Below are 22,143 nucleotides of genomic sequence, written 5' to 3' on the forward strand. Positions count from 1 at the left end.
TCTTCCCTTGGGAGGGTGTCCCCACTCTTTGATTGTCAGGCTTTGTGGCTGTCTGGACTGGGTACATGACAGATGGTTGGGTTTACAGTGTAGTGTCAAAGAGTTTACAAGCTGAACTTTCCAAAGTTTTCCCCCTCTACTTTTTAGTCGCTCATGTGTTTCTTTGGAGCCTCAAAAGGAGAAAGCGTTTTACAGAACTGGAAAGGTTGATGTCTCAGGGTGTAATTTCACCTGTACCGGAGGGGGAGGAGTTGTACGACTTCTATTCAAACTTTTTGGGGGTTCTAAAGACAAACAGAGATGTCTGGCCTATTCTGGATTTCTAGGGTCCCAAATAATTGTAATGTGCTAAAATTCAGGATGGACCTGTCAGCAATTTCTTCACTCCCCTCACATTTTTTTGGTAAAAAAAAAAAAAAATCCCAATAAGCGTATATTGATTGGTTTGCCCAAAAGTTATCACGCCTACAAACTAGGGGAAAGATTTATGTCATTTTATTTTTTACTAGTAATGGCGGCACTCAGCGATTTTTAGTGGGACTGCGACATTGCGGAGGACAGATCAGACACCTAATAGACATTTTTGACACTTTTGGGGGGGACCAGTGACATAACTGTGTGGGGGATGGACTTATGGAATGAACATAGGGACCTGTGTTCCTAAATAGGAGGATCGCAGGAGCCCTGTGTTCATTGCTGACAGAACAGCAGTCTGCTGGTCTGTCTCCACGAGGAGAGATCGCAGGAGCCCGGTGGCAATCGCGGGCGCCGGACCCACAGACCACTTTCCCCTGCGCCGAATGGGCCCACGAGTGGATGTACAGTTAAGGCGTTACGCGGGACAGAGCCAACCTGCCGCAGTATATGTATTGCTAGCGGTCGGCAAGTGGTTAAGCAATTCATTAATTGCGACACAAGCCGAGTACTCTACATACTAGAGTGCCTGTGCCATAAATATTACATGGGTAAGACAAAACTCCCCTTAAAAATTTGCATCGGGGAACATCTCTCAAGTATCCAGGGCAAAAAAAGATGATGAGCCCCCACTGGCTCAGCATTTCATGCTGTGCCATAAGGTCCAACTGAAAGGATTAAAGGGAAAAGGATTTTTTTACCCTAAAATTATAAAGTAGAAGTGGCGATTCTGATACTGTGTTTGTTCAGCGTGAGAAAGAATGGATCTTTCGCCTGGGGACTTTGGTGCCCAGGGGCCTGAATACTGAAATGAATCTGTAGGTATTCCTGAGACCCTAATTCCCATGAACAGCACTGAACCCCAAACCCTCCCCCCCCCACACCCCCCTTTTTTCTGCACCCCCACAGAAAGGATGCTGAGCCGTGCTGGTGAGATAGATATACTCCTAATATTTTTGTCTGTGCTTTACCTTACCATCAACTACCTTCTAACTAAATTAATTATTTTAACTTGTATATGCAGGCAATCTCCTGGAAAATCAATGTATCTGTCTTTATAAATATCGGCATAGATGTATATGACCATATATGTATGTGATTAAATGTGCCTCTATACATATGCAAATAATTATTTTTGCTGCAATTTAAATTACCACAAGATAGCGATACTGAAATGCAAACACACTACATCGCAGGATATCCTGTTAAGGAGACACCATTCATGCTATTTAGGCAAAAAAAATGGTTGTAACACTACCCTGAAGAAGCCCAGGTGACCACTGGGTGAAACGTGTATGTCTGATCGTCCTCACATGCCCGTGGACATGACCACACTGCGGCTGATGGCATCCTGACGCTCAGCACTACCACCCTGTGATTTGGGTATTGAGGCTACCACATCGACTTGAGGCTCCCATTGCCCAGGCTACCTTTCTGACTCAAGGCTCCCACTCCTGAGGCTACTACCTTGACCCCAGGCTCCCACTTCCACATCTCCTGATGCAGGGAAAAAGCAATGCACTCTCCACTTTTGTATAAAGTGGAGAGTGCGGACTGTGTTCTGGTGTCCCTCTGTGGCTGATCCAAGAACCATGAATTATCCCCAGTGGGGAACAGCGCTACCTGGCCGCACGTCAGACTAACGTGAACTGACGGTTACATACATTGCCAGTGTGAGCTTGATAAGATCACTCACCGCACCTGACGCTGCAAGGATTTGCCTCATTCAATCAGAAAATGCGTGAATTTATATGCATGCACAACACCAACTGTCATAGATTAAACTAAAACCATTACTCACAGAACTGCAGATACTTGCACTAGTGAATTGCTCTGAGTAAAGCACCTACAGATTCGGTCCATTCCAGCAACAGCTCATGCATTCCAAGCACGCCATCTGACATCTGTAGGAACCTTAGTTCATGTGGTGAACTACCATTTCTTGTTTAGCTCATTTGGTCCACTTGGGGAAAAAAGAAGCCCAGACGTCCACTGTGAGCTGTATGGCCGCTAAGCGCTGACACCAAGGCGGTTACCTGGGACTCCTTCAGACCCCATGTACTCTGCCCTTTACCGTTGAGCTGTTATAATCATGACCTTTCATTTATGTGGTATTAAAGTATGTTGACCTAGATGTTGTTACATACACCCAGGCATGCGTTTTATGTATGACGTTGTCAGTCTTTTAACTATTGTCTATTGCCTATCAACTGTGTATGATTTTCTAATTTTTCTGAATAATAAAGTTTTTTCAAGGACAGACCGCTGGTTACTCTATTCCCTTTTCACAATTGTGAGCTACTTATAGCCTTTTCCTATACATTTTCTCCTGGTGTGTTTAGAATAAAGCAATCACAAACAAACTCATGTTAAATAGGAGTCAGTACACACCTGCCATCATTTAAAGTGCCTCTGATAAACCCCAACTTATGTTCAGCTGTTCTAGTGGGTCTTTCCTGACATTTTCCTAGTCGCATCCTACAGCAAAAGCCATGATCCACAGAGAGCTTCCAAAGCATTAGAGGGATCTCATTGTTAGAATGTATAAGGAGAAAGACAAAACGCAAAAAGACAAAATAATTTAGGCATTAGATATACCATGGAACAGTGAAGACAGTCATCATCAAGTAGAGAAAATATGGCACAAAAGTTACATTACCAAGAACTAGACGTCCCTCCAAAATTTATGAAAAGACCAGAAGAAAACTGGTCAGGGAAGCTACCAAAAGGCCTACAGCAACATTAAATGAGCTGCAGGATTATCTGGGAAGTACTGGCTGTGTGGTACCTGTGACAGCAATCTCCCATATTCTTCATATGTCTGGGCTATGGGGTAAAGTGGCAAGACAGAAGGCTTTTCTTTTCTCACTTCTGAATTCTCCCTAAGGCATGTGGGAAATGTGTTTTGATCTGGTGAAACCAAGGTTGAAAAATTCCAAAAGATATGTTTGACACACAAACAACACTGCACATCAGCAAAAGAGCACCCTACCCACAGTGAAGCATAGTGGTGGTAGCATCATGTTTTGGGGCTGTTTTTCTTTAGCTGGAACAGGGGCCTTAGTCAAGGTAGAGGGAATTATGAACAGTTCCAAATACCAGTCAATATTGGCACAAAACCTTCAGACTTCTGCTAGAAAGCTGAACATGAAGAGGAATTTCATCTTTTAGCATGACAACGACCTAAAGCATACATCCAAATCAACAAAGGAATGGCTTCACCAGAAGAAGATTAAAGTTTTGGAATGGCCCAGCCAGAGCCCAGACCTGAATCAGATTGAAAATCTGTGGTGGGGTCTGAAGAGGGCTGTGCACAGGAGATGCCTATGCAATCTGACAGATTTTGCAAAGAAGAGTGGGCAAATATTGCCAAGTCAAGATGTGCCATGCTAAAAAACTCATACCCAAAACGACTGAGTGCTGTAATAAAATCAAAAGATGCTTCAACTAAGTACCAGTATTGCAAACCCGATTCCAAAAAAGTTGGGATACTGTACAAATTGTGAGTAAAAAAGGAATGGACTAATTTACAAATCTCATAAAAACTTATATTTTATTCACAGTATAATATAGACAACATATCAAATGTCAAAAAGTGAGACATTTTGAAATGTCATGCCAAATATTGGCTCATTTGAGAGAGCTACACATTCCAAAAAAGTTGGGACAGGTAGCAATAAGAGGCCGTAAAAGTTAAATGTACATATAAGGAACAGCTGGAGGACCAATTTGCAAATTCTTAGGTCAATTGGCAACATGATTGGGTATAAAAAGAGCCTCTCAGAGTGGCAGTGTCTCTCAGAAATCAAGATGGGCAGAGGATCACCAATTCCCCCAATGCTGTGACGAAAAATAGTGGAGCAATATCAGAAAGGAGTTTCTCAGAGAAAAATTGCAAAGAGTTTGAAATTCTCATCATCTACAGTGCATGATATCATCCAGAGAATCTGGAACAATCTCTGTGCGTAGGGGGCAAGGCCGGAAAACCATACTGGATGCCCGTGATCTTCGGGCCCTTAGACGGCACTGCATCACATACAGGAATGCTACTGTAATGGAAATAACAACATGGGCTCAGGAATACTTCCAGAAAACATTGTCGTTGAACACAATCCACCGTGCCATTTGCTGTTGCCAGCTAAAACTCAATAGGCCAAAAAAGAAGCTATATCTAAACATGATCCAGAAGCGCAGGCGTTTTCTCTGGGCCAAGGCTCATTTAAAATGGACTGTGGCAAAGTGGAAAACTGTTCTGTGGTCAGACGAATCAAAATTTAAAGTTCTTTTTGGAAAACTGGGACGGCATGTCATCCGGACTAAAGAGGACAAGGACAACCCAAGTTGTTATCAGCGCTCAGTTCAGAAGCCTGCATCTCTGATGGTATGGGGTTGCATGAGTGCATTTGGCATGGGCAGCTTACACCTCTGGAAAGGTACCATCAATGCTGAAAGGTATATCCAAGTTCTAGAACAAATATGCTCCCATCCAGACATCGTCTCTTTCAGGGAAGACCTTGTATTTTCCAACATGACAATGCCAGACCACATACTGCACCAATTACAACATCATGGCTGCATAGAAGAAGGATCCGGGTACTGAAATGGTCAGCCTGCAGTCCAGATCTTTCACCCATAGAAAACATTTGGTGCATCATAAAGAGGAAGATGCAACAAAGACGACCTAAGACAGTTGAGCAACTAGAAGCCTGTATTAGACAAGAATGGGACAACATTCCTATTCCTAAACTTGAGCAACTTGTTTCCTCAGTCCCCAGACTGTTATAAAAAGAAGAGGGGATGCCACACATTGGTAAACATGGCCTTGTCCCAACTTTTTTGAGATGTGTTAAAGCCATGAAATTTAAAATCAATTTATTTTTCCCCTAAAATGATACATTTTCTCAGTTTTAACATTTGATATGTCATCTATGTTGTATTCTGAATAAAATATTGAAATTTGAAACTTCCACATCATTGTATTCCATTTTTATTTACAATTTGTACAGTGTCCCAATCGGGTTTGTAGTTTAAGGGTGTGTACATTTATGCAACCATATTATTTTAGCTTTTTATTTTTACTTCCCTCCACCTAAAAGATTTCAGTTTGTTGTTCAACTGAGTTGTACATTTTATAGGTCACATTAAAGGTGGAAAAAGTTCTATTATTATTTATCTGTGTCTCAATTTTTTTTACATCAGAGAAACCTGATACTTTAGCAGGGGTGTGTAGACTTTTTGTATCCACTGTATATGCAAAGTTGAAGTATTCTGGCAGTGGATGATATATTACCCAGGTTTTGATACCGGTGAAAGTGAAAGATAATGCTGCTTGATTTCTTCTATATGGTTTCACACTTTTATAGCAAACAATGTTATCAGAGGATGCTTCTTTTCTGTGCATATACCATTTACTCACCAATATACTGTATGTCTTCAGATGTAAAACGCTTCTGATGTATTATTGAGCTTAGTTTTCTATATGATTTATACATTTTTTTATGTTGATTTATGACATACAATAAAATCTTATTGAAACCAAAAGTTGGGGCCAGCTAAAGCACTAACACCTCTGCTACAAAATCCCTGTTAGAAACCTGGCTGCAGAGGGGGAAATCTGGGATCTGAGCTTCTATATAACCGGCAGGGGGAGTATTTGCAGCAAGCTGGGAAAGATTTTGACTTTGTCAGTGATATAGTTTACATCTAAAAGCTTTGGTGTGTATTTTTCACACATCCTGCACACTGTAGTACAGGTGCTCGAGTGTGGGTCACGGTGATGAGTGCTATTGCATATGAAATGTATGTAGGGTGTTTGTTTTTTTTACGTGTTTAGCCTCATCATATACTGTACAACCTATACAAAATCTAAAGTGGAAGCACAAAAAATATTCTTATGTACATGTAAGGCAGTAAGTGTGAAATGCATAGCATGCTTTAAGTGTGTGTAAAAGGTATATATGGTATATATTGATTTTGGATATAGTAAGAAAGAGTTAGACCAGCCATTCTCAGTTAGGATTCCTGAAGAGGTTGCTAGTCGTTCCTTGAGCAAAAAGCAATATCTGCCTCTGAGATAAGTAATCACTGACACCAATGATCTATCTGTAAGGAGGAATTCTTCCTAATGACCTCAGATGTACAGAAGTATCTTGCACATGACCATAACACTATAGTACTGTTGGTTTTAGATATAGCAATTATTAGCAGGAATTCCCTGAGAGCAGAAAGTTATTTCAAAGGTTCCTCTATCTTATCAAGGTTGAGAAAGGCTGGGTTAGACCATTGGACCACATATCCAGTTTCCCAATGGCATAGCCATTGTAGGACATATGGAGTTGAATGTATGTTTGTGTTTGGACACAGTGATGTCAATGTATGTAAGGCCTAACTTTTATTTGCTCCCTTTTGGTCTGTTAAATATTTAGGGGTCATTCAGACAGGCATTGACACCCATCCTGCTTTCTGAAATGCTGTTTTCTGCATCTGCATCTGCCTTGGAGCTGCATACAAGCGGCCTATACAAGTGAATGCAGTTGCAGTGGCTGCACGTACACAGCCTTGAGTTTAAATTTGACAAGCTTGCAGGAGCAGGTGCATGGATAACACAGCAAGGAGGATTCCTCAATCCAACTTGCTTGTGTGGATGGGGGAATCAATTTGTTATTTTCCAATCAGTGCTCTGGTTGATCTAAACAATTAGTCCGTCTTTGGGTAGAGCTAGGATTGGTAAACTGCAATGTATTTTTGATCTTGGGCTTATGTACACCTTAAGAGCACAAGCTTTAAATGTGTGAGCCAGCTGCTAATTTTCATATAGTAATTGTATCCACAATTCTAGAAAGAGATTGTGCTATTTAGTTTACTGTTTAGAATAAACCAACTCTAGACCATCAAAGCAATTCTGTTAAATCACTTTATTAGACATTTGATTTCATGAGTCATAAGACAGATGGAGGTCACAGTGAGAAGAAGGTGTCCTGCATTCCTTCACTCCGAACAGCTATTTTGTGAGGTTTACAGCATATATTCTGGCTGAGTTAAAAAAATAATAAATGTGCCCCTTCCTTTTCTCAACAGAATCAGAATACATTGCTAGTTTTTCTAGGGTATGTTAAAAGAAAGTATTGCCTTAATTCACAGTCCCACAGTCTTCCCCCTGCCGGTTGCTGTTGTGAGGGCCGGAGCCCTGAATCCAGGAACAATGGTCCTGGAAACGTAGACATTCCAGTGCAGCAGAGCAGGGGTTAGGGTAACTTATACCCTGTAGTTATATGATCCCCTAGTTCAGCTTATCAGTCATTTGGTCCTAAGCACAATGCATGATCACACGAAACCTTAGAGAAGGAATAGGATGGAATATTGCCACAAAACACAAAATGCCTGCCTGTACTGTATGTGAGCATCAGGACCCCTGCTTTGTAAATGATGATGTTGGCACGGGGGGGGATATCACTATTTATTTTTGTGGCCAGAACAATGGTAAATTGTTCTGATACATTATAACAGGTCAGAAGTGGATGTGGTTTCTTTTCAAAGAATGCGCCAACCTAACCTTCGACTATAAGAGTCCAATTTAGCTCTCATCTCAGCATCCTCATTCCTCCTAGCAAGTCTGACCTCTCTTCATCTCTATTCCTCCTCTGAAATTGCTGGTTAGCTAGCTGCCCTGCTGATCCAACGGATATAATACATTTGATACATTGAATACATTTGATTCATTGTCCCGGAACAAGAATGCAAATGAAAAAAGTCATAGAAAAATGGAGAACTTATTCCATATTAGGCACATTTTTTGCCTTGACATATGCTTTATTGCAAAAAGCATTAAAGTGCATCTGGGTGTTAAGATTCCCTTAAAGGAACAGGATCAGCATGATGGCCAGGCAACTAGAATTTTTAGAAAGTTTAACAATTACAGCATATGTGGCTTATCAGTACAAGTTTCCAGAGGGAAATGTCATGTAGGGGACATAGTAGGCTTAGCGGAGTTGGCTCAGTTGTTCCCATGGAAAGAGACAACAATGAAAACTGGCTTTGTGGCATAAAAAACATATTAGAACTTTCCACAACCCTAATCTATTTCAAAAGTGACCAGTCCTCTTTAAAGGGTCAGTCCACCCATAAATAAAATTTTAGTTGGCACATGGGTCGATCTGCAGTTTTCAGACGTTTTGGTTCATTTGGGTGATTTTATTAAGTGCTATTAAATGCTTTAATGGTATTGACCCAATCACAAGGTTTGCTGTGTGCTATATGCTTCATGGGGCAGGGAAAGGAACATTGCAGTGTAGTTATACTATAGAGCAAATGTGCTAAAAATGCCCATTCTGCATCATCCATATATAGTGACGGTTTCAATCAGCCACCCATTTCTTGTGATTTTCAGGGAGCAGTGAGCTTTCTCTGCTACAGTTCCCAGCTCTCCCCATGGAGTCTCACTTTTCTTTCTGCATTCTTGGTAATATAAAATCAATGACAAGTTCAACAGGAAGTAGGAGTCATTTTCTTAAGGACCATGATTGGCAGGTCTTAATGGGAACTATAGTGCAGTGATTTTCATGATCAGAACCTGATAGGTTATTAATCCTGCCAGCATCCACCAAAACAGAAATATTACATTTAGCCAGGCTGACCTTTCAAAATAAAAGTACACCATCCATACTGAATATGGCTAAACACATACACAGTAATTTAAAGGAAGTTAGCTAGCAACCACCCAGTTTAAACATTTATCATAAAAAAAACATTCAGTGACCCAGCACTATATGAAAAGTTAAATATAAAAAGGAGATTCAGGGTTTGAATGGCACCGCCGGGGTGGCACGCATCGACCAGAGTCCTGCCTTGGCCTTTATAATCTTCCTATGCTGTCAAGTCCCAGCTTGATAAGGAGCCCACAAACTGCAGCCAGTGCAGCCAGAAACAGAAGACTGTGGCAGATCCCGCCTGGTTCCGATCGGTATACCTGTGTGCAAGAGAAACATTAGTTCAATAAGGTGCACTACAAGGGAGTGTCTGAAATAAAACTGTTATGTATAGCACTACCCCCGTGGGACTTTCAGATGAAAGGGGTCCCCCACTTCTGCACTGCCAGGCACACTGAATCTTCACAAGCACCCAGAGTCAGAGAACAGTCCATGGCTTTGGTTTTGTTATTTATTGGAGATAACTTGGATAGGGATGGGAGGTTATGGGATGCCCACTTGACTTCAACAACTTCAGGCACAACTTCCTATATACTGTCTCTTCTCCGCTTTCCTTCTGCACAAACACTTTCTCCATGTGAATCACTCTTGACATGATCTGACAAGCTCCCAGTCAGATTTAGCAAGAGCCCATTACAGGCAACAACTCACAGCCCCTTTAAGTGAGGATTAGATATAGTGCAACAGAATGTAACTTCTCCTCTCAGCCCCCTGCCAGCCCATTACTGGGGATAAATACTGTTGATAAATATGCATGGCAGCTACTCCTAACCCCCCACCCTCTAGTTCTAGAAAATTCTCCAACTTTCTAGACCAGGGGGAGGCACCAGAGAGCTGCCAGGATGAATCATCCAGCCCTGAACTTTAATGAACCCTGACCTAGATTCCATGGCTCAGGCTTAGCCCTGAGCCAAACTATATTTGACCTACACTGACTTCTAGCACACACTAGAGGGTGCTGCATTAAAAAAAACAAAAAAAAAACAATATGCAGTGTAATAACTGTCAGTAGGATTAACAGCTCTCTTTGCTTCCCCTTTCCGGCAGTGGTTCTGCAGCTCAGCACCACAGTGCCTTCAGCTACAGCAGTCAGTGAGGGCTTGCATGAAGCTCGTGTGTTGCTTGTTAAGAAAATGCACATCACTTTAATCCTTTAAAAGGAAACTAGTGCTGACCAGAATAATGAGGTGCCTTTTCTGACCACCTACTGAAAATATTATCTGACTGTCTGTCTTTGGATTTAGTACTTTCTGAGACACTTATCTATAGCAAGTATGCACATGAAAAAAAAAAAAAAAAGAGATTAAAGTGTGAGTTCCTAATCTGTACAGTTCAGGTCAGTGACTCAAAAAAGGGGTAAAACTATCAGATCAGCATGACAGACAGGGACCAAGTATTTTCAGAAGGAGAGCAACCCCTACACCCAGCCCAGGTTTCCTTTAAATGGTCAATCCCTAAACAAAGTATTTCAAATGTATCTGTTAAAATAAACAATGTCCCCTTGTAGGTCTTGCTGTCTGGCAGAGCATTGGAAAGCTGGTGTGGCATAGAATTACATAGATGGTTGATGCACCTCAGCAGTCAGGACCTGTATTGTGTCATGGGATGGAGGCATGCCAGAGCTTTGACTTTGGAGCTGAGATGAAGAATGAAAGTAGGTTATGGCTGGGCTTGGGGCTCTGTTGACATAGGGCAGAAGTACTTCTTGAAATTAAAAGAATGTACAGGCACCTTAGTGGGTGATATTATTTAAACTAAAACTACACCTTCCAATTTTTTACAGCCTAAGAAGCTGCCAACTTTGTTTGATCTGCACCCATGTTGTGCGCAGAGTGGCACGCCTTTACATATAGAATTATGCTGCGTAGGCGGAGGAGGGTGTTCCATAGGCAGGAGGAAGTTTGATGGGTGTCCCAAACATAGAGACAAGAAAGAGGGGGCACTTATGAAATCCTCACTTTTAGCCAAAAACCTATGATGGTACAACTTATGTAGGAGGATTTTTTTCATCTCTGAGTATCACCCAAGGCTATTAACTTTTCTGGGTATATGTAAGGGTTTACAACCACTTTAATGCATTTTAGTCTTTTTACTAGCCTGTAAAAGCCTCCCTTGTGTAGACATCCAAAACCCCCAGGACTGCTACTGGATGCCACCATCTTGGATGTAATTTCAGCAACCCCAGCAGATATAAAGCTATCACTCTATAGCATTCCCCTTTGCTTCTCCCCTGGCTGCTGCATGAAAAGTCAGGTAGAGAGTTGAAGGAGGGAGTAGCTGGGCCAGCACAAAGAGTAATTAGACACTCCTAGAAGGTGAGAGGGCTATGGTGTGCAAGTAGAGAGAGGGCTATAGCAGGAAATTGACTCCTCCAAGATTAGCTAAATTTTCTAGAAAGTTCAGGGGCACATTCCGAGTGAATAAAAATTATTTATAGACATTGTTTAGGTTAGTGACAGGGTCTCTTCAAGGAATCTTCAGCATATGCACTGCCAGGAAGTTGTCACTGAGCCTTATTTGGCATAAATGTGCCATCAGTTTCAATAAACCTAGTTCAAGTATTAGCACAGTATCTGTCTGTGTCTATATGGTGATATTTGATAGCTGAGTCATTGTGGGGCTTTCCAGTCCTGCCTGTTGTGCAGGTGAGAGCAAACACAAACATCAGTTGTTAAACTCGACCATAGGAGGAAGTTACTGAGAACTCACTGTCGCTCTACCAAATATAGAACATAAGTATAATACAAACTATACAATTTTTAATTGTACCATTTTTTGTAATGTTTGCTCTTAGATTATACCTAAGAATCATATACATTGGGTTTTCCTAGGTCTAAACACCTGTTGTGTCCATTAATATGGGGTTCCACCGTTCCAATGCGGAGTTCATGGGTCTGTATACCTTCTGTGCTCATTATGAGCGGTTCACCATTCGTGGGTCTGCATACCTGCTGTGCCCATTCTTTCTGTTTTTTTATTTATTTTATATTATGGGAAACCTCCTAGGTGGTCATAAAACAGGAATCAGTAATTGTGGCCGGGAGAGTCACTGTTGGAGTATCCAAGACATATAAAGAACAAGGGGCTAACTCATCCCAACAGGCTTCACTAATAACTAAAACAACACTTTGGGTGGGTAGGCCCTTTTATTGGTTAATATAAATATACAGTATGTGTTTTATAAATGGGAAGGAGACTATTCAAATACAGTACCAGGCTTGTTCTACCAGGAGCTGGGGTCACACCATGATCCACACGGCTTGTAAGATTCCTAACACTTCTTAAAACACTCAGAACAAAAGCTTGGCAAGTGCTGAATATTCTCCTGCGAAAGATAAAGAAAAGTTCACAAAATAAACAATAAATAGCTACTGGAATCTGCCAGCTAAAGCTCAAAAAGGCTCCTTATTCACAAAAGGTGGATTATATTTGTGATATTTGTCAATAGGCTTTGGGCTGGGTTGATGACATCAGTATGAGATATATCCAAGATCATTCAGAATTTATTCACGGGTAAGTCTATGGAATAAAAATCATGCACAACCAGGGCAGCCATCAGGGGGGGGGGACAGCCCATACACATGTAGGGGGCCCAGGCATTCAGAGGGGCCCAGCAACCCAGGCCCCAACCAACAAGACAGAGTTGTTGCTGCTGCAGTAACTAGCAATTGCTAAAGAAGGGAGGATGCAGAGTAAGCCGATGCAGCTGAAGGGATGCCTCTTTGCTGAAAATGTGAGGCTGTCTCTTTGCTGGATTGGGATATCTCTTTGCTGAATATATGAGGCCATCACTTTACTGGATTGCGATGTCTCTTTGCTGTATATATGAGGCTGTCTCTTTACTGGATTGGAATGTCTCTTTGCTGAATATATGGGGAAGTCTCTTTGATGGATTGGATTCATTTTCATTCATTAAGTTGTAAGAGTGTTAACATAGAAGTGGGTGCACTGAAGGACTCGGTGGGATGGCCAGTGGGCAGATTCGGTGGGACGGCCAGAGGACAGGCCCCGCAAAATGTTGGTGGTCAGGCCCAGAGGGGCCCAGGCCTAATGCTGTGTAAGGGGCCCCAAACATTTCTGATGGCTGCCCTGTGCACAACGCAGGTCAGATGCACCTATCAATTTTTTTTTTCCAGTACTTTATTTCAAAAAAACACATGGTAAGTACAGAAATCACAGTTATGGCTATGCGAAACTGGAACATGTTCAATAAAAGTTGGACAGTGCAAGCCGTAACAAACAGAAGAAACAGATGTGTGTACATGGAAAGGACCCGGAATACCAGATTCTAGGTAGTCTCTGTATCCCAGGTGAATTTAGTGCAAGGTAATTACCATTATTATGCAAACGAAAAGTAAAAAGGCAAAGCAGGAAGAACAGGGAGAAAACAAGGAAGAAGGTCGGAGAGGAGAAAGAAGAGGGAGTGAAAAAAAGGGGGAAGTGGTTTAAGGGGCAAGCATGGACCAGTCACTCTGCCAATGCTCCGGGCCTGGAATAACATCAGCAGAAATTAGTCAGATAATAGGATTTACTTTGCCAGCTTCGTGTACTCCTCACAGTAAACAAATTTATGCCAGTAGAACCATTTTTTAAGGAATTTCTCCCCAGGGCCTTTTTCAGTGGCCACCAGGTCCTCATTGATTTCAGCCATTTTTTTCAACCAGACAGCTAAAGTTGGTGACTGTGTATTTTTCCAAAAAAGGGGGACAGCGCTTTGCTGCTGTAAGCAGGAGAGGTAGAATAGGTCGCCTCTAGACCTTGCCCAAGAAGCAATGGTGGTGCAGAAGGAAGAACGCAACCTTTGCTAGCTCGCAGTCCAGGAATGTTTGGGTTATACATAATGACAGAAAGAGCCGCTCAGGTGAGGTGAAGTACTCGGGTGCAGGTCGGATCCGCTGTCCAGATACTGATTCCCAATAAAAAATGAACCTGTCCCATGTCCTTGTGATGCACTGTATGTATTCATTTTTTATGGGGAATTAAAGCACTTCTACTTCATCATACTCCTGGGTGCGGTCAACTTTCCTTTTGATTGCTTAATGTTTGGGCTATACTTTAAACCCCCATCCAGAAGGAATGGAGAAGAAGGCAGGACCAGAAAATGTGTAGGAGACCCGGATTCCTTTCCACACCTCCAACAAAGGTCCGAGCATTGGAGGAACATCCTATGGATCGTCACTGGTGTATGGTACCACCGGGTCAGAACTTATAGACTGGATAACTGATGTTTAGCGCAGATTGAGGTTTTGTGATAGAACAAAAGAATTCTCTCCACCTGTTTATCCGTAAAGTTGACCCTCAGGTCCCATTTTCACTTGGCAATGTAGGGAGGTCTAATGTCTGGAAGTGGAGAAATCAGCAAACTGTATGTTTGGGACACTGCATGATGCAAAGGAGATTGTGCCAGGCATAGACATTTGAATTAAGTGAGGGGTCTCCTGAAGGAGTTCAGTGAAGGTAGGGAGCCGATAAAGTGGGCTAACTGTAGCTTTTGACAGAAGGATAATCATGCGTACTTCAGGCCATCCATGATTTGCTGTCTAGTCACCCATAGTCCATTTACAATAAACTGACAAACCTGGAATGACCCAGCTGCTTTCAAATTTTGGAATCTAGGGTCCTGTAGGCCAGGACTGAAGGTAGGATTACCAACTATGGGAGTGAGCTAAGTGGGGGGTCGGAGCAATGGAAAAGTCCCAAAAAAACTTGGAACAAACTGGCCAGGCCTCCCCCAGGGTGAGTGAGAACTCGGGTAATCAATTATTTCTGAATGATCTCCTAAGCCTCCTAAACTGATGCCATTGATACAGCCCAAAGCCTGCCATAACAGACCCTAAAGCTAGGTGCATGCTTGAGCTTCATTAACCGTTTTTGAAGCTTTTTTTTAAATATGTGTTTGTACATGTGTCTTCCAGGATTGAATGTTTTTTGCTTTAGTAATGAAAAGCTAGTTACTGGGAGAAGGAAAGGCAAGAAATCACGTAAAAAGCACACAATACTTGCATTTTTCAGACACTCCCATCAAAATCTAAAGGGATTTTCTGCAAAGAAGCTCATGTACTTTTGGATGATTACTTGTGAACAGGCACCATAGCATACAATTGGAATCCTCATGTCGAGCGTTGAAGCACATCTAGAAAAGTGCTTCAAATCCCTTAGGTGTGTTTTTTTTATCTGAATTCTCCTATCTATATTCCTATTTAGAAAACAGCTGCTTTAATACTATGTTTTTTTTAGGAAACACTTTACTCTGGAAGTTTACTAGTGTTTCATTCACACTGGAATATGTCTGAGTATCAGAAGGAAGTAAAAGTGAATTGTTGTAATTTTCCTACCTGCACACCAAAATGGTAGACTGAGATAGCAGCTCATGCACCATCCATTTTTTAATGAGCTTTATAAAATCTGGTTTACTTTTATGGCGGTGAATTGCAGGTTATGTAAAACAGCGTTTCATGAACATTACAACAGCAAGAGCAAATATTTTGCAATAGAAATGATATAGACCACAAGTGTAACTACAGGGAATAAAAGTAGAGAGTAAATACAGTTATCTTGCAACTAATGTGTTTCCATTTGGCTGCTTTCACTAGTTAAAGCGTAGGATCACAATCACTCCTCATATAAAGCTACATTTAATTCAGCTATATGCTTAAAGTAATATTAAACCCTCAGCATTTTTTAGTTTAACACATTGAGCACAATGAATTAAACACTCCCCATTAACCACTTGACCTCCCAAAGATTTACCCCCCTTCATGACCAGGCCATTTTTTTTTCAATAAGGCACTGCGTTACTTTAACTGACAATTGCCCGGTCGAGCGACACTGTACCCAAATAAAATTGATGTCATTTTTTTCCAACAAATAGAGCTTTCTTTTGGTAGTATTTGAGCACCACTGCATTTTTTATATTTTGCGTTATAAACAAAAAAGCGAAAATTAAAACAAAAAAAAAAACATTATTTTTTACTTTCTGCTATAAAACACATCCAATAAAAAAAAGTATTTTAAATTTAGGCCAATATGTATTCTGCTACATGTTTTTGGTTAAAAAAAAATCCCTATAAGTGTATACTGATTGGTTTAAGCGAACATTATAGCGTCTACAAACTATGGGATATACAGTATTTTTTTTTTATTACTAATGGTGACGATCAGCGACTTATAGCGGGACTGCGATATTGCAGTAGACAATCGGACACTAACTGACACTTTTGACACTTTGCGGCAACCAGTGACACTAATACAGTGATCAGTGCTAAAAAAATACACTGTACCAATGACACTGGCTGGGAAGGGGTAAACATCTAGGGTGATCAAAGGGTTGACTGTTTGCCTAGCCAGTGTTTTTGTGTACTGTAGGTGCTGCTTTGACTAGGGGAAGATATCGATTCTAGTCCCTTCTTTGCAGAGACACAGAATACATTCCTCCCCCCCCCCCCCCTGCCAGAACTGAGATATGCCTCTGTGTTTTACTGACAATCGACAGGTGCCGGATGACATCAAGTGCCCCCCACCTGCAGATCGGCTTCTGCTGTGAATTATCACAACAGGAGGGGCCCACCGACGGCACGCCCCCTGCAGGTGGAAAGGCAGAATCACGTATTTATACACGTGATCCTGCTCACAGCTGCTTCCCTAAACTTCTGGTGTTTACAGGAAAGAGTTAATAGTGGACAGTGCAGTCTCCAGTCAGTCTGTTAGCTTGGAGAATGGGGGAGGGAGAAAGAGGGAGGAGCATGGGAGTGCCTTGCTATCCTAGGCTACAGGGATGTGTGTTTCTATTGATGCTCACATTGAGATGACATAAGATGACACAACTCTAGTCCCTGTATGCAAGGGGCTCCATAAGATGCCATAGGAGCCACCCTGGTCACGGCACCAGCTTAAACTGGAACATAGCTAAGTTTCAGAGGATAAAGAAGCTGCCTACTTGCTAAGTGACTAAATTAGCTGTTGAAAGTGCTTTAAATATTGAGGGTTTAATATCACTTTAAATTAGACCTAAATTTACGGCTTGTTCACACTAGTCTGTATGGTAAAGCACAGCATTTTACTATGTGGGCAGCTGTCATGTGAGGTCTAACAGGGGATGGTGTGATGCACATTTACTTTTTATTTTATTTTTATAACTATATTCAAGTCTCCACACAGCAGCACGGTGACATGCAGTGACATCCAATGACTGAAAAAATGCACATAAAATTGGTAGTCACCAAACAAAGGTCACATCAATAGAATAGAATAGGGAAATGGAAAAAAATGTGATCTCTGTCATTTTGAATGTGGCATCATTGCTGATTCCAAACTAGCTGGCTTAAAGTCCAGGTATGATCTTTATTGCATATATATATATATATATATATATATATATATATATATATACACAGTACATCAGTTCAGCTTGTACCAATGTAAGTATGCATAGATCATACCTAAGGACCACTGTGGAAGGTGACAATTACAGTAGTAGTCATCGCTATTACAGTGATCATCATAATCTTCTGGGCCCCGTGCCTTGTATTTTTTTAGTGAACACAAAGCATTCTCTGATTGGTTAAGGTAGAGAATATGACAACACCACCCTTCCTCTCTAAATTTCCCATTTAAAGAAGAACTTGTATTCACTGAAAAAAATAGGTTTTGCGAATGGCGTCATTGCCAAACATGTGACCCCCTGTGGTTACTATGCAGAAAGGCAGCTGCTCGGCACAGAAGATTTTGGCGACCACTGTAGTATGCTGAATACTACAGTCATTTTCACCTTCCACAGCGACAGATTAGGTATGAGCAGAGATGTATAGTAACTAAGTAGAACTACTTCACTACTGTACTTAAGTACCGAAAGGCGGTATCTGTACTTTCCTGGAGTAGAATTTTTTTCTCCTACTTCCACTTTTACTTCACTACATTTTTTCGATGATTTCAATACTTCTACTCCGATATTTTTTTTTGTGCTGCATAGTTACTCGTTACAATTATAAAAATTACCACTGCCTGAACAGTAGATGGCAGGTTTCATGAAGCTCAAAACACTTTAAACCCCCATCCAGAAGGAATGGAGAAGAAGGCAGGACCAGAAAATGTGTAGGAGACCCGGATTCCTTTCCACACCTCCAACAAAGGTCCGAGCATTGGAGGAACATCCTATGGATCGTCACTGGTGTATGGTACCACCGGGTCAGAACTTATAGACTGGATAACTGATGTTTAGCGCAGATTGAGGTTTTGTGATAGAACAAAAGAATTCTCTCCACCTGTTTATCCGTAAAGTTGACCCTCAGGTCCCATTTTCACTTGGCAATGTAGGGAGGTCTAATGTCTGGAAGTGGAGAAATCAGCAAACTGTATGTTTGGGACACTGCATGATGCAAAGGAGATTGTGCCAGGCATAGACATTTGAATTAAGTGAGGGGTCTCCTGAAGGAGTTCAGTGAAGGTAGGGAGCCGATAAAGTGGGCTAACTGTAGCTTTTGACAGAAGGATAATCATGCGTACTTCAGGCCATCCATGATTTGCTGTCTAGTCACCCATAGTCCATTTACAATAAACTGACAAACCTGGAATGACCCAGCTGCTTTCAAATTTTGGAATCTAGGGTCCTGTAGGCCAGGACTGAAGGTAGGATTACCAACTATGGGAGTGAGCTAAGTGGGGGGTCGGAGCAATGGAAAAGTCCCAAAAAAACTTGGAACAAACTGGCCAGGCCTCCCCCAGGGTGAGTGAGAACTCGGGTAATCAATTATTTCTGAATGATCTCCTAAGCCTCCTAAACTGATGCCATTGATACAGCCCAAAGCCTGCCATAACAGACCCTAAAGCTAGGTGCATGCTTGAGCTTCATTAACCGTTTTTGAAGCTTTTTTTTAAATATGTGTTTGTACATGTGTCTTCCAGGATTGAATGTTTTTTGCTTTAGTAATGAAAAGCTAGTTACTGGGAGAAGGAAAGGCAAGAAATCACGTAAAAAGCACACAATACTTGCATTTTTCAGACACTCCCATCAAAATCTAAAGGGATTTTCTGCAAAGAAGCTCATGTACTTTTGGATGATTACTTGTGAACAGGCACCATAGCATACAATTGGAATCCTCATGTCGAGCGTTGAAGCACATCTAGAAAAGTGCTTCAAATCCCTTAGGTGTGTTTTTTTTATCTGAATTCTCCTATCTATATTCCTATTTAGAAAACAGCTGCTTTAATACTATGTTTTTTTTAGGAAACACTTTACTCTGGAAGTTTACTAGTGTTTCATTCACACTGGAATATGTCTGAGTATCAGAAGGAAGTAAAAGTGAATTGTTGTAATTTTCCTACCTGCACACCAAAATGGTAGACTGAGATAGCAGCTCATGCACCATCCATTTTTTAATGAGCTTTATAAAATCTGGTTTACTTTTATGGCGGTGAATTGCAGGTTATGTAAAACAGCGTTTCATGAACATTACAACAGCAAGAGCAAATATTTTGCAATAGAAATGATATAGACCACAAGTGTAACTACAGGGAATAAAAGTAGAGAGTAAATACAGTTATCTTGCAACTAATGTGTTTCCATTTGGCTGCTTTCACTAGTTAAAGCGTAGGATCACAATCACTCCTCATATAAAGCTACATTTAATTCAGCTATATGCTTAAAGTAATATTAAACCCTCAGCATTTTTTAGTTTAACACATTGAGCACAATGAATTAAACACTCCCCATTAACCACTTGACCTCCCAAAGATTTACCCCCCTTCATGACCAGGCCATTTTTTTTTCAATAAGGCACTGCGTTACTTTAACTGACAATTGCCCGGTCGAGCGACACTGTACCCAAATAAAATTGATGTCATTTTTTTCCAACAAATAGAGCTTTCTTTTGGTAGTATTTGAGCACCACTGCATTTTTTATATTTTGCGTTATAAACAAAAAAGCGAAAATTAAAACAAAAAAAAAAACATTATTTTTTACTTTCTGCTATAAAACACATCCAATAAAAAAAAGTATTTTAAATTTAGGCCAATATGTATTCTGCTACATGTTTTTGGTTAAAAAAAAATCCCTATAAGTGTATACTGATTGGTTTAAGCGAACATTATAGCGTCTACAAACTATGGGATATACAGTATTTTTTTTTTATTACTAATGGTGACGATCAGCGACTTATAGCGGGACTGCGATATTGCAGTAGACAATCGGACACTAACTGACACTTTTGACACTTTGCGGCAACCAGTGACACTAATACAGTGATCAGTGCTAAAAAAATACACTGTACCAATGACACTGGCTGGGAAGGGGTAAACATCTAGGGTGATCAAAGGGTTGACTGTTTGCCTAGCCAGTGTTTTTGTGTACTGTAGGTGCTGCTTTGACTAGGGGAAGATATCGATTCTAGTCCCTTCTTTGCAGAGACACAGAATACATTCCTCCCCCCCCCCCCCCCTGCCAGAACTGAGATATGCCTCTGTGTTTTACTGACAATCGACAGGTGCCGGATGACATCAAGTGCCCCCCACCTGCAGATCGGCTTCTGCTGTGAATTATCACAACAGGAGGGGCCCACCGACGGCACGCCCCCTGCAGGTGGAAAGGCAGAATCACGTATTTATACACGTGATCCTGCTCACAGCTGCTTCCCTAAACTTCTGGTGTTTACAGGAAAGAGTTAATAGTGGACAGTGCAGTCTCCAGTCAGTCTGTTAGCTTGGAGAATGGGGGAGGGAGAAAGAGGGAGGAGCATGGGAGTGCCTTGCTATCCTAGGCTACAGGGATGTGTGTTTCTATTGATGCTCACATTGAGATGACATAAGATGACACAACTCTAGTCCCTGTATGCAAGGGGCTCCATAAGATGCCATAGGAGCCACCCTGGTCACGGCACCAGCTTAAACTGGAACATAGCTAAGTTTCAGAGGATAAAGAAGCTGCCTACTTGCTAAGTGACTAAATTAGCTGTTGAAAGTGCTTTAAATATTGAGGGTTTAATATCACTTTAAATTAGACCTAAATTTACGGCTTGTTCACACTAGTCTGTATGGTAAAGCACAGCATTTTACTATGTGGGCAGCTGTCATGTGAGGTCTAACAGGGGATGGTGTGATGCACATTTACTTTTTATTTTATTTTTATAACTATATTCAAGTCTCCACACAGCAGCACGGTGACATGCAGTGACATCCAATGACTGAAAAAATGCACATAAAATTGGTAGTCACCAAACAAAGGTCACATCAATAGAATAGAATAGGGAAATGGAAAAAAATGTGATCTCTGTCATTTTGAATGTGGCATCATTGCTGATTCCAAACTAGCTGGCTTAAAGTCCAGGTATGATCTTTATTGCATATATATATATATATATATATATATATATATATATATACACAGTACATCAGTTCAGCTTGTACCAATGTAAGTATGCATAGATCATACCTAAGGACCACTGTGGAAGGTGACAATTACAGTAGTAGTCATCGCTATTACAGTGATCATCATAATCTTCTGGGCCCCGTGCCTTGTATTTTTTTAGTGAACACAAAGCATTCTCTGATTGGTTAAGGTAGAGAATATGACAACACCACCCTTCCTCTCTAAATTTCCCATTTAAAGAAGAACTTGTATTCACTGAAAAAAATAGGTTTTGCGAATGGCGTCATTGCCAAACATGTGACCCCCTGTGGTTACTATGCAGAAAGGCAGCTGCTCGGCACAGAAGATTTTGGCGACCACTGTAGTATGCTGAATACTACAGTCATTTTCACCTTCCACAGCGACAGATTAGGTATGAGCAGAGATGTATAGTAACTAAGTAGAACTACTTCACTACTGTACTTAAGTACCGAAAGGCGGTATCTGTACTTTCCTGGAGTAGAATTTTTTTCTCCTACTTCCACTTTTACTTCACTACATTTTTTCGATGATTTCAATACTTCTACTCCGATATTTTTTTTTGTGCTGCATAGTTACTCGTTACAATTATAAAAATTACCACTGCCTGAACAGTAGATGGCAGGTTTCATGAAGCTCAAAACATG

At 41.1% G+C, this 22,143-nt stretch overlaps 1 protein-coding gene across 1 annotated transcript in view; it reads right to left on the minus strand.

The window, feature by feature from the left end:
* Positions 1–8,406: 8,406 nt before the first annotated feature.
* Positions 8,407–22,143, minus strand: part of LOC309553272 (uncharacterized protein) — a 50,662-nt gene continuing 36,925 nt past the window's right edge. The window contains exons 5-6 of the mRNA XM_082254274.1: positions 12,333–12,444; positions 8,407–9,379 (exon numbers count right to left, since the gene is read on the minus strand). Coding sequence (XP_082110400.1) covers positions 9,266–9,379; positions 12,333–12,444 — 226 coding nt within the window. The 3' untranslated portion in view covers positions 8,407–9,265. The remainder of the gene's footprint in view (positions 9,380–12,332; positions 12,445–22,143) is intronic.

Source organism: Pelophylax lessonae (genome assembly GCF_965119305.1).
Source record: "Pelophylax lessonae genome assembly, chromosome: 4".
NCBI classification, from domain to species: domain Eukaryota; kingdom Metazoa; phylum Chordata; class Amphibia; order Anura; family Ranidae; genus Pelophylax; species Pelophylax lessonae.